Source organism: Aristolochia californica, unplaced genomic scaffold (assembly GCF_029961685.1).
Source record: "Aristolochia californica isolate CCGP_79_NKW_82.1479 unplaced genomic scaffold, dmAriCali1.0.hap1 SCAF_10, whole genome shotgun sequence".
Classification (NCBI taxonomy): Eukaryota; Viridiplantae; Streptophyta; class Magnoliopsida; order Piperales; family Aristolochiaceae; genus Aristolochia; species Aristolochia californica.
Window position 1 is genome coordinate 31,627,438 of NW_027181771.1, and position 18,935 is coordinate 31,646,372.

An 18,935-nucleotide genomic window follows, 5' to 3' on the forward strand; every position below is an offset into this window, starting at 1 on the left:
TCTATTTTTATAATTAATTAGTGCACTATTTAATTGTCACACATAATTATTGTATTAATTTAGCTAAACTACAATATATCTTAATTTATTAATGAAATATCTTGCTTAATTAATTAGTATATTAATATATTTTAATACTACATTAAATTACTTATTAGGGTAGTAACCTTGTTTGTTTAGGTTATTTATCTGTTTAGGTATATTATAAAAAGTAACTCATTCTCTTGTTTATACTACATTTTTCATTTTGGGCAATAACATAGGAAAATATTTTCCAATGCATTTTACATCTACCACAATAACACCAACAAGTAATTCACTTTCACTTTCACTTACACTAGGTAAGTATACTAACCCCCCCTGGGTATACTTACATTTGGTATCAGAGTTAGGTTAATGTTAGTTGTTTCCCTATTTTTTAGGTTTGACCCATTATTCCCTTAGATGTAGAAATAATGAGCAACTGTAATCACTCACTCCTATTTTGATGAAAAAATGAAGGGTTTTGAACGACGGATCTAATCTAGCAGAAGCAGCTTGTAACTTTTGCATCTAGTTGCTTTTGAATAGACGAGACGATCATAACTTCTGAAATTTCATCGCCATGGTTAGAGGTAATCGACTATTCACAATTTCATTAAATTATATTGATGAATTTCATAATGTATGTAAAAATTATTTTATGTTTACATTTGGTATCAGAACCAGGTTAACGTTAACTGTTTTCCTATTTTTAGGTCTGACCCATTATTCCCTTCGATGTAGGGATAATGGGTAGTTGTAACCACTCTCTCCTCTTTTTTTTTAATGAGAAAATGGTGATTTTGTGAACAACGGATCTGGCCTAGCAGGAGTAGTAGGTGACCTTTCCATCGAAGAGTTTTTGAATAGACAAAATGATCTTCAACTTTTGGAATTTGATCTTCATGGCTAGTGATAAGTGCCTGTTCACACTTTCATTTAAATTTTATTTATGAATTTCACAATGTATGTAGAAATTCATTTATGCTTACATTTGGTATCAGAGCCAAGTTAATGGTAGCCGTTTCCCATTTTTAGGTCTGACCCATTATTCCCTTAGATGTTTGGATAGTGAGCTATTACAACCACTCCCTCCCCTTTTGATGGGAAAATGAAAGTTTTGTAAATGATGAATTTAGTCTAATAGAAACAGCCTGTGACCTTACCATCGATGAGTTTTTTAATAGACGAGATGATCTTCAACTTTTGGAATTTGATCGCCATTGCTAGAGGTAAGCGACTGTTTGTGCTTTCGTTTAAATTCTATTAATGAATTTCATAATGTATGTTAAAATTTATTTATGCTTACATTTAGTATCAGAGCTAGGTTAATGTTAACTGTTTCCTTATTTTTAGGTCTGGCCCATTATTCCCTTAGATGTAGGGATAATGGACAGTTGTAATTACTCCCTCTTTTTTTATGGAAAAAATGGAGGTTTTATGAACGAAAAATCTGGTTTAGCAAAAGCAATCTATGACATTTCTATTGATGAGTTTCTAAATAGAGGAAACAATATTCAATTTTCGGAATTTTATCGTCATTGCTAGAGGTAAGCGATCATTCACGCTACAGTTTAAATTCTATTTATGAATTTCATAATGTATGTAGAAATTCATTTATGTTTGCATTTGGTATCAGAGCCAAGTTAATGTTAGTTGTTTCCCTATTTTTAGGTTTGACCCATTATTCCCTTAGATATAAAAATAATGAGAAGTTGTAATCGCTCTCCTCCTTTTGATGGGAAAAATGAGGTTTTATGAACGGCGGATCTCGTATAATAGAAACAACTTGTGCCCTGTTCATCAAAGAGCTTTTGAATGAATGAGATGATATTCAAATTTTTGAATTTGATCGCCACGGTTGGAGGTAAGCGACCGTTCACGCTTCCACTTAAATTTTATTTATGAATTTTATAATATTTATAAAAATTCATTTATGCTTACATTTGGTATCAAGGTCAGGTTATTGTTAATCGTTTCCCTATTTTTAAGCATGACCCTTTATTTTTTTAGATGTAGGGATAGTGGGCAGTAACCACTCCTTCCTCTTTTGATATGAAAAATGAAAGTTTTATGAATGAGGAATCTGGTCTACCAAAATCAACCTTTGACCTTTCCATCGAGGAACCTCTGAATAGACAAAATGATTTTCAACTTCTGAAATTTGATCGTCATGGCTGGAGGTAAGTGATCATTCACACTTTCGTTTAAATTCTATTTATGAATTTTATAATGTATATAGAAATTTATTTATGTTTACATTTGGCATCAAAACCAAGTTAATGTTAATAAATTCAATTTACATTTGTTTACAAAAGTTTCATAAATTGATATTTTAGCGATGAAGATGTTAACTTTGTTGTTAATAAATATTTTTCATAACACTGTTAGTGATGAAATCTTGGATTTCATCTCAAATATCACCTCTCCGGTGGAAAACTTGATTGGCCCATTGTCACTAAATCAACAATTCAATTGGATATCTAAATTTCTGATTTTCTTTTTTTCCAGCCTTGTATTGAGTATCACCATCTATCACCATTCCAAAGAGAGAGAGAGAGAGAGAGAGAGAGAGATGCTACCCTCATGAAGATGCAAAATTTATGAATGTTATAAGGAATTAATTAATAAATGTTGGATGCTCAAAGGGGATTTTCTTTTTGTAGTGAAGAAATGTTTTACTCTCTTTATGTACTTATAAAATTAATTATGGCAAATGAAGTATGTCCTTGTGTTTTTTTTACCATTTTATTATAATAAAACATAGAGTTATCCATGTAATGAAACTACTTGGAAGAGGGAATCCACCCTTATTTCTTATTAACTTGTTGTAAATGGAAAATATATATATATATATATATATATATATATATATATATATCTTGTTTAATTGTAGTGTACATATTTAGTGATTCTCGATGAAAGGAATTGCATTTTAATTTTTAATTTTTATTTTACTTGAATAAAAAATTGATTATTTTTCCTACTACTTTGATTATTTTTCCCTATAATTTATTATGTTCCTATTAATTATTTTTTTAGGTTAGATTGAAACATTTTTATCACAAGAGCCTCTAAAGATTATGTCAGAACATTATTTTTAAAGTAATAATAATTACTACTATTATTTTTTAAGAATGTTGTAATTATTATAATATAAAAAAGTGGTATCTTAAAATTCAAATTCATAGAAGTTATTTTAACTCACTTTGATAGTCGTTCCATCCAAAATAGGTCCAATTATTTTTCCATTTACCCACTGATAAATGATAAATAGGTAAAATATTTGAGTAAACCATTAAAAGTTAAAGCCAGTACAATCATTTAAAATTGAAAAGTACAAAATTTAAAAAAAAAATATCAAATACATAATGATATAGTTATAGTCTTAAAAACAAGTCCATTACAAAGATATTATCATGGTCTTAAGACTTACCCAACTATAGACATACAAAGTTAAGCTACCCCATGTTTATAAGTCAACTACACATAAAATGTTGTTAATGTACCAAATACTTAGGGTAAGTTTGGAACCCTAGAAAAGAAAAAAAAACAAGAATTTGACTATTATTATTCCCAAAAATAGTTAGTGAAAATGAAATTTTTACTATCTATATTTAAAAATAATAATGGTCAAATTTTTATTTTATTTTTTTTCTTTTTTTTGCATAGGGTTTAGAGTTTAAGGTTCAAGGTTTAGAGGTCCATACAAACCCTTAAGGTACTGAATAGGTATTAACATTGGACAGATTTACCCGAAACCTTATACAGCTAATAATTTTTATTGTAGATCTAAATATAAAAGGGCCAGCAAAACTAAAATTTGAGCGGCAAGGGTGGGTGGTAAGGTTTTTATTACTGTGGGGGATGAAGAACACGAGTTCGCTCCTTAGTTCTTGCACAACGATCCCTGTTCGTTTTTTTCTTCCCAGATGAAAAAACAAAAGCTTTGCGTACCAAACAAGTTGATAAAACCTCACAATCACAGTTACTTCCATGTGGTTATTTTTGTTGGACAAATTGGACAAGGGAGACAATCCCATGACGCAGATAATCTCTCCCTCCGATTATCAGATTGATAAAGACGAAAACAGATATTTGCCAAAATCCTCCAAAAACGTTGGTCGTTTAAACGTCTCATCAGTCCACGGGTAACTCCAAACCTCATCGATGCTTTCAGTCAAATTAAGAATCTCTCGAAATGAGTTCAGCACCATTTTGATTTTTTTTTTTTTTAAACCATGTATGCTGTAGTTAAAAAACCAGGGGTCGAGGTTTTTTAAACGTTTCACCTTACTGGCTTCACCTCCTACGGATCCCCCATCCCTGGCCCTTATGAACGCACCTTTGAAAAAACAATGCGGAAGGTGGGAGAGCAAAAGAGCTCAGTCTTAATTGTTGTCGGTGCCTCTATTCTTTTGCCCGTGTGTCTAATCAAATAAATAGATGGGTCCCCGTCGATCTCAATATCTAGTCCGATGTGAACCAATTTCCTATTTCCTGAATATGATCACTCTTTACCTGGTGATTCTTATTGGAGCAGACCAGCTCGCAAGATGACGTCCAAAAACTCATGATTCAGATTCCTTAGCTTGGGCTTGTCGGTAGATGGATAGAAACACTAACAGTGCAGGTTCATCACATAGATCTCCATCCAGTTCCATCTTCGGGAGATAAAAGTCTTCGAGACAGCTCACTTGTTCTTCGCTTCATTCTCGCACCATGATTTTCCTTGTCGCTAACGCACATATCGAGAGATTTGTTTATCGTTCTATTTGCCTTGCAATATAATTGTGTAAATGGTCAAGATTTTTCTTCCTTTTTACATCTATTGGGGAGATCCTGCCGTCCAACAGGAGCTCTTGATAAGAAAGAAAAAGAGGGGAGAGAGTCTCTTTCTACTTCATCGAGAAGAAAACGATGGAGATAGAACTGTTAAGACCCCACATGCACTTTACTCATTGGAGGAGACTAGGGGACTTCTAATTCCAACACGAAGATCAATTATCATAAGAATATCTAAAAGAAGGAGGATCTGCAGAACTAATCAAGCAAAATCTCTGCAGCTCCTACTAACAAAACAGAACTGTAATTGATCCGTAGAATCTTGTAAGTGATGTAAAATGGAGATTCGCAGACTAACAAGGACTGGTAAATGAATCATGGGTTTACAGATCGAATGCAGCAGCCAAAGACGTACTAAAAATGCTTCCTCTCCACACATCTGTGAATATCTCAAAAGGGAAGAGGCACGTTGGCCTCTTGTCCACTGATTCCCCACAACCCTCTAATAATATTGCCCTGAGGTGACTACTGGATAAGGCCACTTCTCACTCATAATGTGTTGATGTGAAAAGGCCACTCATCTACCCATCACTTTCACACAGGGAAGAAAGGGGATGCACCTCCTCCTAACTTCGCTTTGTTGCTTTATGGGAGAAGCATCTCTCTTCCTGAGGAAACGTGTTGCCTTTGAAGAAGACGATGATTGGAAAGTAGAGAGAAGAATTGCGTCTCTCTGTCTCTCTCTGTGTGGCTTTAGTGGGTAAAGAATAGGAGATCGCAGAAAGAGAGATTTGTGCAGTCACAAATCTCGGTTGGGTGTCCTTAAAAAATAAAAAGCTACTAAGGTGGTTTTCCTTTTTAATGGTGGAGACTGATGATGGACAAAGGCTTGAATCCTAGCTGGTTTCAAGAGGAGCATTTCACCCATTTATCTTCTTTTCACGAAGGCACCTTTCACTTTCCTTCTTTGTCTTCTCAGGGCCACACGTCTAAGCTTCTTTGTGGATCTTCTTCTTCGTCGGCGAATGGAGTTTCGGAAGGCAGAACCATGGCGAGTTCTCAGAGCCACAGCCAAGCGGAGAAGAGACGAAGGGCGAGGATTAATGGGCATCTGTCCACTCTGAGGCGTCTTATTCCTAGTGCTAACCAGGTACTGATGCATCTCCCTTTATCTGTGTTTCAGAATTTTGCAAGCCATGCAAAGCAAAAGCAAAGCACTCCCTGATGCTTAAACCGAACTAGATAGTTACTCGGTAGATCAGACTCGAATTTGATCATGACAACACACGATTCGGTTTTTTGGATCCATTTGATATCGATCCTGCCCATCAAAATCAAGTCCCATAATCCTCCTCCCAACCTACATGCGTTAAAGAACGATTTCCCTGTTGAAGCATCCGGGTAATTTCAAGAACAACCATTAAGCAAGAACAACAAAAAAATTTAACCCGTTGTACTGTTTCAGCTTTAATTTGTTCAGATTATCTCAGTCTCAGAAGCTTAAACTCAATTGATAAAATTAAACTCTTCGTTCTCTTTATTTGTTTAATGTTGGAGGTGAATTAAGGTGCATGGTGAGACATAGGGAAAAACTATGCAGAAGTGAGCATGAGAATTGACAAGGCCTCCACCTCCGATTTCCAAAATTCTCCACCAGTATGTCTCCCCTTTAATGAACCTATTAAACGATTTACTAAGATTAGCGTTTGTTTCGTGTCAATTATTCAACTGTCACTGCGACTCCACTTCCTCCATTTGTTTCAACCACTTCCGGTTTCAATACTAGTATTGAAGAACACGCAGTGGGTGGTTCAGCTCTATTTAGTATCCCCAAGCGTAACATATCGATCCATTCCGGCCGCCAGCACTATATATCATCCAATGAAAACTGATCGCTTGTCTTCTACCTCGGACATTGCATGGTTAGAAAATATTTCTTTTCTGAATGACCAAATCCACCCAAAATCGGCTCTGAATTCTACTTGCTTCAGAACTGTTAAATCTGGTAAAATACCCATGAATTGATACAAGCTCTTACCCGTGCAGCTAGACAAAGCCTCTTTGCTGGCCAAAGTCATCGACCATGTCAAGGATCTCAAGAAAAAAACGTCTGAGATTGATAAATGCTTCATAATCCCAACAGAGATGGATGAAGTCACAGTTGAGCTCAACCACAACTACCCAAGTCTTAGGGTCTCTCTCTGCTGCGACGATCGGCCGGATCTGTTCTCAGATCTGATCGGAGTCCTGGATGACCTGAGACTCAGAACAGTCAGAGCGGACGTAACCACCATAGAAGGCAGGGTGAGGAATGTTTTCATCCTTTGCAGCAATAGCGGCGAAGATGGTGTCTGTTTGAGCTCTCTTCGGGACTCGCTGGAAGCCGTTCTTGGAAGGGTTATTTCATCAAATATCTCGTCCGTGTCTACTTACTACACGAAGAGGCAAAGGATGTTGTCATCTTCCAGTTATTCCAACAATTCTACCTAAAGATTTTCAGTCCAGTTTGTTAAGGTCAAGGTGACGAGCAAACCCAGAACGGCGGAGGGACTCGCTCTCGTCTGTGTCGACTTACTACACCAAGAGGGCAAAAGGATGCTGTCATCTTTCGATTATTCCAATAATTCTACTTAAGTTTTTTAGACTAGTTTGTTAGATTTCAGTGAGGAACAAACCTAGAAGGGGGAGAGGGGTTGGTGGATAGCTTTGTTAACTTTTGTTTTTAATGTTAACTTCATTTACTTATTCGTATATGTGTGTATTTATCCTTTTAATTAATTTAAAGTTCTATCCCAATTCTATAGTTCATGTTTATGCACATTAATCAAGGTACATTAGGAAGTAATTATATAAAAAATACACACAATTTTTTTTTATGCTCGACGATCGCGACTCTAACCCCAAGATGTTTCAACACATTGAAGCTCTATTAAGTTTGGGTTGTCTAACGATATCTATAGCAAATCGTCTCTAACGCCAATTACAATGTTGCACCAACACAGAGACTTACATTACTTAATTGACCACACATGCCAACTAACTAGTACAATTTTACGTAGATTTATAACAACTAACAAGGTTTATTAGGCTAGACCTACAACGAGATTTTTCAGTAGCTCAATATTCTACAAAAGCTTAGACCCATATACAGATTTTCAGTAGCTTACTAGGCACACCGATCTAAACATGTAAAGGAATTTTTAACATAGCATACTTACATAAGATCTCACTACTCACACAAAAGCAAATACAACTTTTTAACTTCTACTAAACCACAACAACTTCTCTTAAACACTTTTATGTGAGGGCGGTCTTACCTATTCAAGACTATTACCCAAATTGTAAGCATTACTTGAAACGATTTCAAATAGACAGGGTTACCAGTAGTGATTTCAAATGGTAGTTAATCACATAACTACTCAAAATGTAAATGTTCAATCAAATATGATCTTAAAACACTCTATTCATGTTCACCAAACTTTAGATTAAGTATTCAATAAAGGTTTAAAACAACAAGTATTGAAATACGTAGATTAAAAAAGAAAACTATCAGATTTGGTTTTCTTTCAATATGGTGGAGTCTTATAGGAGTTTCACAAGAGGTTGTCTCACAGAAGAATCTCAGTTAAAGGTTTTTTAATTATGTTAGTCTTCTATTTATGTTCAATTGTTCAATTATTCTAGGATTTATCTTTTAGACCTTGTTTTGAACCCAGAGACAAGAAAAAAAAAGGGGAAAAATTATTTTCTATTGTTTGGCAGTAGAGAATCATTAAGAGAAAATCAAATACAAGAGAAAATCACCATTAACTGAGAAAATTCTCTTTGTTAATAATTTTTTTCTCACAAAATGATGGAATTTGGGAACAAAAGAAAAGAAATAGAAACTTGAGAGAAAATCTTAATCATAAAAAATTTAAAATATTACGATCTCGATGTTTGGGGGTAGTAACACCCCTTTTGGGTACTACAGTAATACCTTATTAGTGGCTATGGTATGTTTACATTAGAGAATACATTTATCATACATTATATCATGAAATAAGATTACTTGTTCATATTGCTATATGAAAATTCAAGTTTTATTTATATTTCTATGGTTGCATAACTTGAAATTATTACAAGTGACCTCTCTTAGGTCATTCTCACATTCTATTCTTGTGTTGATACAAGAAAGTGAACCTTACTACATCCTATGAACTCATAGGGTCAAATTTCTTTCGAAAAATCAACCATTGTAATGGATCCTATCTCTTATTTACGGCTAAGATCGACTCCTATGGTGGTTCCTCTCTTCAAGGATTTGTTTGGGTCAATAAAAAAAGTGTAGAAAAAATGTCATAATTTTTTTTCGTGGATAAAAAAATATCCACATTTATATCATGTATAGGAACAAAAAATATCCTCTTAATTAATTTTATGAAATATTAAAATAGATAGAAAAATAATTTTTTAAATATCAATAGGAAACTGAAAAAAACTAAAAAACTTTAAAATAGCTCATGATCACTTATTTCTTATTTTTATTATTTATAAAAAAATAATTTACTTTTAGTATAAATATAAACACCTATTATTTATACAAATTAATTCATTTTTAGTATAAGTCATGTAACTATAAAACGGTCCTTCACGAAAAACCATTGCGATAATCGTTGATCGAATCGATTGATTGATCGGAAGGCTGAGATAGACGATGATTCAAATATATTTTGCACAAAATGACTTTTCCTCGTGGATAACCCTCCATACTCTCAACTAATTAAAGGTGCAATTGTTGCTATTATGGAATCGTCAGATTAAGAAAGAAGGATGTCACACATGTAGGACACATTCCCCACATTCACACAATCCTCACCACTCCAAGAACTCTAGAATCATAAGTTCATCAGATTCTTCCGTCGACGCATCCTAGCGGCTCACTCGAATTCCACCGACGTCATTCGCGATCCATCGGCTACCATTGTGCATCGGTCGGTAAATCAAGTGACGGAATAGACCTCATTAAGGGCCTTGATTTACGACGGAATTAGCAAATTCCTGCCGATTGTCGGCATTCATTACGCCTCTCACCGAAACAGAAACCGTCTCAACTCGTCAACCTCAACAGCGACGGTGAACGGTGACGGTGATCTCTGCAAAACTCACCGTCACCTAAAGGAGAATTTGTTTCCTTAACCACCACATCTAACTAAACGACTTAACCCCCTTTCGACCGACTTTTATTTCTCACAAGAAAATCGGTTTTGGCAGGTGAGTTATTCTACGACCCGTTTTTTTAGTTAAGATCTCGCGAGTTGGAGCAGTAGAAGGCAGTTTTTTTATTGGTGAGCAGATTCGGTTTACGCCGGACGGGTTGACGTTCTATATAAAGCAAAGCAAAGATGAGTTCTGGGGAGCAAAAACTGAAGGGAGATCTTTTCTTTTTGTTTTTTTCTCTCTTTCTGTAAATTATTTGTTGAAGACTATGGTAGTGGGACTACGGGTCAAGGGGTCGTGGAGTCCTGAAGAGGACGAGCTGTTGACGAAGCTGGTGAAGCAGCATGGGCCGCGGAACTGGTCGGCGATAAGCGCGGGGGTGCCGGGGAGGTCGGGCAAGTCTTGCCGACTCCGGTGGTGCAACCAGTTGAGTCCTTTCGTGCAGCGTCTCCCCTTCTTCCCGAGGGAGGATGAGATCATCATATCGGCGCACGCTAAGCATGGCAACAAATGGGCCGCCATCGCCAAGCTTCTTCCCGGAAGAACAGACAATGCCATCAAGAACCACTGGAACTCCAAGCTGCGGAGGCGAGTGACGGAGTCGGAGCCGGACTCCGACTCCGACTATTCTTGGAAACGGCAGAGGAAAAGTCCTTCGACGGAGGAGAACAGAGTAGATGGTGGGTTTGAGGAGCCGTTGACAATGTTGACGTTGTCGCTGCCGGGAGAGAGCACACTGCCGGCAGGGGAGGCGAATACGCCGGCTATAGAGAAAGAGAAGGAAACAGACAAGGATGAGAAGAGTTTGACATCTTTATTGCATGGAATGATCTCGAAGGAGTTAAGATATACCAACAAAGAGGAGACAGAAACGGGGACGAAGTTGGAGGAGGGGATGTCTTTCACGAAGCTGTTGCAGGAGGTGGTTTCTAAGGAAGTCCAGAGTTACATAAATATATTGCTCCCCGTCGGGAATGATTTAAATTTCACGCTGGACGCCGGTAAGTCTCAGAGGTGAGAAATATCACGCAGGAATCACGACCGATCTCTATAGAGTGTTTTAGTTGTTCTCTTTCCTTCTTCAACTAATGTACAGTTTTCCTTTTGATACATCAACGAGAAGATTACGTATTGAATACAGTTTAAAGGAGTTTTCGAATTGTAGACTTCAACCAACTCCATTACTAGACGCCATTTATTTGTTTCTGGCGTACAAACTTTGAGCTAGACTGTATTAGGCAAGTGAAGTCGATTTGACCTTTAGAGGCTGCATTTGTTATGCAATTGGGTAATCTTGGTCAACCTAGAGGAGGATCGTGTTGACTTGAAAAAATGATTGGGTGGACCTTAAGAAAATGAACTGGTCAACTAGATTTGCAAGTTGTTGGATTTAGGATCTATGAGTAAAGGCTAAGAAAGAGTTGAGGAAGAAGAAGAGATAATAAGAGAGAGAGAGAGAGAGACGCTAAGGAGAGGAGAAAGGGAGAAGACTTTGAGAGAGAAGCTTAAGGGTGAATTTGAGAGAGAGAAAGGGAGACTTAATGATTCACCCTTTGATTTAGTCTCTATTTATAGTTTATGAAAGGAGGTTACAATGACTATAATACCCTTAGGGCTACAAGTTCTTAAGAGGAAAAGACATAAGTAAACATACATCATCTTCTTTAATTATACCTTGTGTGTCATCTTATGAGAAGATCATTTAAAAAACATGAATAGGTCAACTTGATTTATCCAGTGTTTTTTTCATCTTTGCCACTACAATTGGGTTGGCTTGTTACTAGGGATGGGTAATGTTAGATTTTTGAAAACTTGAACCCTACCGAGAACCTGACCTTATAACCCAACCTTGGAAAAGGAAAACCTACAAAAAGTCATCCCCACAACTCCAAACCCAACCCAATCCCTATTCTCGAATTTCCCTAGCCCATTCATGCTTCGTTATATGACCTAATCTACCATTATATTGTATTATTATATTAAAATATATATAAGAATTATTATATTGTATACATAAAGATAAATAAAAATCTCTCAATTTTTTTATTTTTTTTGTTTTTTAAAAATAAATATAATTTTAATTTTAATCTATATATAATTAGTTCGAGTTGGGTTTAGTAAAATCCGTCCCTACTTCAATTGAATAACAATAAAACCCAAGTAACCATTCCTCCCACCCCATAGCTAGTTCCTTACCCCCATCTATGGGTGACATTGAACTGAGCCGATTCATAAACAGTTCGAGTTCAACTCGAACAATCCCAAAATCGAACTGAATTCGAGTTTTAGGTTGTGTTCGTTTAGTTACACAAGCCGAACTCGACCCCAGCCACGGTTCAGTTCGCGGGCTCGTGAGCCAGTTTGGTAAGTTAAACAATTTCGGACCTTCGGGCACCCGTCTTCTTTTGGGGAAAATAAGAGATGCACATATGGGACATAAAAATTGCCGCTTTCGCCTCTCAGTCTCTCCTCCTCTCTCGTCCACTCCCTACAACTCCAATTATCTTGTCTTCTCTAACAAATCGAGATGGTTTGGACGGATGTCGTATTTCCTCTGTTTTGTGCTAGTAATTTTCAATTTTTCTCTTACTTTTTTGTTCAAATAGGTGTCCCGACAAGATGAGTTGTTGTGTAGAGTTTGCTCTACCACTTCAGATCACCACTGCAATTGCTTGGGCGATCTCACCTATCTCTGTTTCTACCTGCTGTTTTGGTTGGGTTTTCGAAGGTATTCCATAACGAGCTACCAGTGTCTTGCGAGTTGACTTAGTTATGTATTTAGACTAGTGCGGCTTCAGCAACTCCATTGAGCAAACTATTTAAAATTTTCATATCCCTTGATTTCTCTCTTGTATAGAGTTTTGCAAACAATCTACCTCTAAAATGGATGTTTAAAAGGGCATGGTTACGGCTTAAGACAAGAGCGGGTCGCATTAACTTAAAGTTGCCTCTCCCATGTTTGTTTAAATCCCTTCAAGGGAAATAGTGCTAAGAGAAACATTCGGTATTTACACAGAGGCAGCAACAAGTCCACGCAGCTGATGATATGGCATTTACTTAAAGTTGCATCTCCCATGTTTGTTTAAATCCCTCAAAAGGAAATAGTGTTGAGAATGAGAGGTGCATTCTGTCTTTATGTAGATTGGCAACAATAGGTGGACGCAACTGATGATATGTTCAAAACTTCAAGGAATGGGTTACTGGAAGCCAAATAACTTACCAAATATCAATATTTTTTGTTTGTTTTGCATGTTTTTGTGTAGAGACATTCATGGTAATTTAAGTCTTTGAATGACTTGGAAGGTTTCCATTTGCTTTGCAGGCTCCTAAGCATTCAAATTCTGCTCCGAATGTGCATGAATAACAATAAAACCCAAGTAACCATTCCCCCCACCCCACAACCAATTCCTGACCCCCTCTTACCCTAACATAACAATAATATAACTCATTGCACCCTCTCTTAATTTGACCCAACAATTTACAAAAGGGAATTTTAATATATGACTTATTAAAATTTGGTTGAAGGCCTTATCCCAAATTGACTAGTCACTTAGGAAATTTTTTTCCCAGCTAATAAATAGAAGATCTTTATACTCACTAATGTATGTGGGACTATCCTTTTAACACTCCCCTTCACGTGTAGGCACGTGGATAATTTGGGTAGAGGCCCCTATACCATGTTAAATTGGGTCGAAAGCCTTATCCCAAAATGACTAGTCACTTAGGAAACATTTTTCCCAACTAATACATACAAGATCTTTATACTCACTAATATATGTGGGACTATCCTTGTAACATCCCATGTTTGTTTAAATCCCTCAAAGGAAAATAGTGTTGAGAATGAGAGGTGCATTCTATCTTTATGTAGATTGGCAACAATAGGTAGACGCAACTGATGATATGTTCAAAACTTCAAGGAACGGGTTACTGGAAGCCAAATAACTTACCAAATATCCATATTTTGTTTGCTTTGCATGTTTTTGCAGAGAGACATTCATGTTAATTTAAGTCTTTGAATGATTTGGAAGGTTTCCATTCATGTTAATTTAAGTCTTTGAATGACTTGGAAGGTTTCCATTTGCTTTGCAGGCTCCTAAGCATTCAAATTCTGCTCCGGATGTGCATGAATAACAATAAAACCCAAGTAACCGTTCCCCCCACCCCACAACCAATTCCTGACCCCCTCTTACCCTAACATAACAATAATATAACTCATTGCACCCTCTCTTAGTTTGACCCAACAATTTACAAATGGGAATTTTAATATATTATTTTTTTAATATAATAACACAAATAACCAACTTTTTAACTTATTTGTACTTTGATCGATTAACTGCACATGTGTACAGTCAAATGAAACACATAAGTTTTGACTGATTACTTGGTGCCATGTCACCACTCACATCAGCACCCTAGGAGTCTTACAACGTGTCACTGCCACATCATCGAGAAGCCATGTCATCATGCCACATCTTCACATAAATATTCTAAAAAAAATTAAAAAATATTTATAATTTTTTAAAATTAAATATTTTAATACTTTTAAAATATTAAGTAATTAAAATTTTATTAAGTATTATAAATATTTTAATATATTATAAATATTCTAATATATTTTCAAAAATTAATAATTATTTTATAATATATAAAATATAAGGTAATAAAACGTGTATCAATAAATTAGATTTTTAAACTCTAAAATAATTTTAAATAATTTTTTAATTAAAAATATATTTAAAATAGATAATAAAGGGTGTTAAATAAGTAAGAATAATTTTTTAATTAATTATACAAATTTAATGTTTTTTATTATAAAATAGAAGGTAGAATATTTGTACCAACAAATAAAAATTTTAAAAATAAATTATTTTTTACTAAATATTGTATAAAATTAAATAATATCTTAAAGTAAAATAATTACATTAATCTATTAAGTAAAATAAAGTATTAATTACATTTAGAAAATATTTTTTAAATAATTAATAATCTAATTTTATATTTTTTATTATATTAAAGTGAAGGTAATGAAATAAAATGTGTAAGATTTTTTCAAACAAGAAATAAATATTTAAAAAAATAATTACTAAATAACATAAATCAATAAAAAAAAGAAGACAGGAGAAAAAAGGCTACGTGTACAAATGTGTAATTGACCGGTCAAAGTTGGGCAAATTAAAAAATTGGTTATTTATTTTATTATGTTAAAAAAATTAAGTAATATCCTAAAATTCCCTTTACGGAATCAAATTTCTTTTCTGCTGTTTCATTTACATCAGCGATCAGGTTTCACGATGGCCTTGTGAAGAGTTCATGTACTTTTTGGTGTATCCTCATCCTCAAATTTCAATCACACAGGAAGTCGGTAATTCTTTCCCTTTTCATGGAAGCAAATTTTCCCTGCTTTCTCTTGTCAAGTTTTCACGGGTTCCTCTTTCCCTTCCCCAGAGTCTGGACACCTCCACGCCTACACTTTTCCTCTTCCCCTTTTCCCAGAGTCTGAACACCTCCACTTATTCCTCTCCTGGGAAGACTAAGGACAAATTTCATCCATTTCTTTAATCCAGATCCCTCCGTGTATTTTCAATAGATTAGTTAAGGTCTTACCCAATTAACCCAAAATTGCTAGAATTCTCATAGAAGTGATCTACGATGTGGTTTTGTTTCAAATGCAAAAATTGCTAGAATTCTCATAGAAGCCTCAAGGTATTGAAACGGACATCAGATGCAAGAAATTGTATAAAACGGTTGGGAATTTTAAAAGCAAAACTTGCAACGGGCAAATACAGAACCACATAACATGTGGGAAACTATCGAGAGAAGACCCTCCAAAATTATTGAGGATTGGGTGGCCTGCTATTTGCGGCGGAGACTCTGGAACCCCATTCCAGCAGCTCTTTACTCGTATCGTCCTTGTGCACTATCACCTCAATGAAGCACAAGCAATCCTTCTTCTTGCCCGTCGCTGTAGCAATTGCTTCTTTAAGCTCCTCTTCGTATTGAACCTGAATTGCGGACATAGACGAGTATCGAAGTCAAGGAACCGAATCATCAAATGAAGGAGAAGAGGAAACGTAACAGAGAATTTTTTTAGTAGAACTCGCCTTGGTGGTCCAGCACTTCCCTTCACCGTTATGGATGGCATCGACTAGTCCAGTGTAATCCCAATTCTTAATGACATTGTAGGGGCCGTCATGGATTTCCACCTCTATGGTGTACCCACCATTGTTAATGAGGAAGACGATGGTGTTCTGTCCACATCTAAGCATTGTTGACACGTCTTGGGCTGTTACCTGCAGAATCATTTACAGACGAAGTCCAAATCAGAAACTAATATAAGATTACAAATAGAAGCAACTTAACAAGCAATGCATAAGAAGAGAAAAGTGGGTTTTTCGCATTCAAATACCTGAAAGCTTCCATCACCAATGCAAGCAATCACCCGCTTATCCTTTGCAGCTTGGGCGTACCCAAGGGTAGCCCCAACAGACCAACCAATTGATCCATATTGCATTTGGAACTCGTATCTGTACCATGAAAACCTTACTCATCTTAGAATAACCAAGTCACAAGAAGCTAGCAAAGGGAAGAACCGAACTGAAAAAAACAGTCTCTGTTTTCAGTACTTTCACTTACCCACAACCATCTGGTAATTTTAGCTTCTGGCAGTTAAACCACGAGTCCCCAGTCTCGGCAATCACGGCTGTTTCACCTGTAAGCATCTCCTGTATATGCTTGAACAGCACATTCACTCTCAAGGACTCCCTAGGCTTGGATTCCAGGGGGACACCGGGAGGAACAAATATCCTGCGGTAGTTTTCAAATGCTGTGGTGTTGCATTTGATCCTTTTTGCAAGGGCCTGAAGGAAGTCCTTCATCAAAACACATCCAAATGCAGGCCCGTTTCCGATCACAACCCGCTCAGGCTGCACTATGATGGCCTTCTCCTTCTTGATAAGGAGAGAGTAGCCTACTGAGCTGTAGTCATTGAAGATGGGGCCGGCAAAGAGGTAGGCATCCGCCGATTCCACGATTTCAGCACAGAAAGCAGTACTCACAGCTCCCCAGTAGGTGCCAATGAAGCGTGGCAGGGTCTCTGGGACTAAACCTTTGGCCGACGGCATCACTGCTACAGCATAGCCAGAGGCTTCGGCGAGTTCAAGAAAGGCATTGCCTGCTTTTGCAACACGGAGTTTGGGCCCCCCTACTAAGACGGGTTTAACTGCCTTGGTTAAGAACTCAGCAGCTGCTTCGACTGCTGCTTCTAGACCCATTTGGTTGCTCACCCTGCACCACCGGAGAGAAGTTGACTTCATTAACCGTCGACGAGACTGATAAGATGTTACAAAAGAGACGCGAAAGAAGAGCAATTTTGGGATAGCAAATCTGATCTTAGTAAAAGAATATGCAACACAAAAATAGATACTGGAGATACAGGGTAGAAACTAGAAATCAAATTAGATTGCAGAGACGAATCGGGCAACTCTAAATCCGATCAAGAAAATTTTGAAAAAAAAAACAAAAAAGAAATCCAGGAATTTAATTCTCCACCAAAGCCCTCGAATCAACAAAATGAGTAATTGTTCCACAATCAAACTTCAACTTTTTTTATTTGGTTCCTGGGAACGTTGTACATAATCAGAGTAAATTCCGATAAAGCGGTTGCTTAATTCGTAAATATAAAGAACACACATTCGATCAAATCTCAGCAACACAAGTTGATCGCTGAAGACAGAGAGAAAAGATCCTCAAAAAAGGAGAAGTTAAGCTTCTCGATTAATTGTTACAGAAGTAATATAAATTAAAAAACAAATTAAAAAGTAAATATGTATAATTTAACATTCAACAACCCTCTCAACTCCAAGAAAAACCGACCAAACACGTACAGAAAAAATGATAACCGTAATCAAAGTTTAAAAAGACTAACCTGGGTGAAATACAGAAGGGCACGGGCTCCCGGGTAAAAGTGGGATGAGGGATTGCCGGCAGATTACAGCTGATACTGATATACACGGGCTTGCTCTCCTTGAGGGCGGTGGAGACGGCCGTATCGATCATCTCATGGGCGTCCTCGAGATTGTTGACGACCGCCTGATAACAAGTTACGGTCTGAAAGCACCTCAACTCCTGGGTGAAATCAGGTAATCCAATAGTGTGGTGAAGAATTCTGCTGGTCCCATAATCGTTGGAGTTCGGCCCACCAACGATACATATCAGAGGAAGATTCTCACTGTACGCCCCAGCAATCGCGTTAAGGATACTCAACCCCCCGACGGTGAATGTCACGACACAGGCACCAACACCTTTCGCCCGTGCGTATCCGTCCGCGGCATACCCTGCATTAAGCTCGTTACAGCAGCCAACGAGGTTGAGATCAGGCTCGGCGATGAGATGGTCGAGAAGGGTGAGATTAAAATCTCCTGGAACAGCGAAAACATCACGAACACCGATCTGAACGAGACGGCGGGCGAGATGACGACCAAGGGTGGCTTCCGGGGAAGCAATGACGGAGGGGGAACAGTGGACAGCGGCAGTGGGGCCGGAGGGGAGGTTACCCAGGTCGCTGCTTGCCGTCTTGGAAACCTCAAAAGTGCTGTTACCGATCTTAGTATCCATACAGAGAGCGTATGACACTAAACGAGGGGAGACGCAGATCAGAGTTCAGAAAGAAGGAAAGGAGAAGTAGGTTTTATGTTGAAGTCAACGAGTGTTTGATGGAGTGACTGAAGGAGAGTATAAGGAAGGGAAAGGAGAAAGGCGCATTTTATATAAGGCGACGAGAGAAAGAGAAAACCAGAAAAAAAGTTGGAAATGGAGGTGGGAAGAGAAAGAAACAAGGGGCGGTTTTGTTTGAAGGAATGTTGGTTTACTTCCTTGGGGCAGGGTTTTAGGTCCTCGACAAGCTTCTCTGAAGATGCTAGAAAGTTGGGTGC

The 18,935-nt window shown here is 37.0% G+C and overlaps 3 protein-coding genes across 3 annotated transcripts; 2 read left to right on the plus strand and 1 right to left on the minus strand.

Moving 5' to 3' along the window:
* Nucleotides 1–5,683: 5,683 nt before the first annotated feature.
* Nucleotides 5,684–7,296, plus strand: LOC137943083 (transcription factor bHLH30-like). The gene is made up of 2 exons (XM_068788777.1): nucleotides 5,684–5,956; nucleotides 6,853–7,296. The coding sequence occupies exons 1-2, from the start codon at nucleotides 5,684–5,686 to the stop codon at nucleotides 7,294–7,296; spliced, it is 717 nt and encodes a 238-aa protein (XP_068644878.1).
* Nucleotides 7,297–10,273: 2,977 nt separating this feature from the next.
* On the plus strand, nucleotides 10,274–11,023 carry LOC137943084 (transcription factor MYB77-like). Its single transcript, XM_068788778.1, has one exon. The coding sequence runs from the start codon at nucleotides 10,274–10,276 to the stop codon at nucleotides 11,021–11,023; it is 750 nt and encodes a 249-aa protein (XP_068644879.1).
* Nucleotides 11,024–15,662: 4,639 nt separating this feature from the next.
* Nucleotides 15,663–18,885, minus strand: LOC137942455 (pyruvate decarboxylase 1-like). Its single transcript, XM_068788102.1, has 5 exons — nucleotides 17,930–18,885; nucleotides 16,639–17,289; nucleotides 16,412–16,529; nucleotides 16,107–16,295; nucleotides 15,663–16,007 (listed from the first exon to the last, which is right to left on the minus strand). The coding sequence occupies exons 1-5, from the start codon at nucleotides 18,616–18,618 to the stop codon at nucleotides 15,837–15,839; spliced, it is 1,818 nt and encodes a 605-aa protein (XP_068644203.1). The 5' UTR covers nucleotides 18,619–18,885; the 3' UTR covers nucleotides 15,663–15,836.
* Between the last annotated feature and the right edge of the window lie 50 nt (nucleotides 18,886–18,935).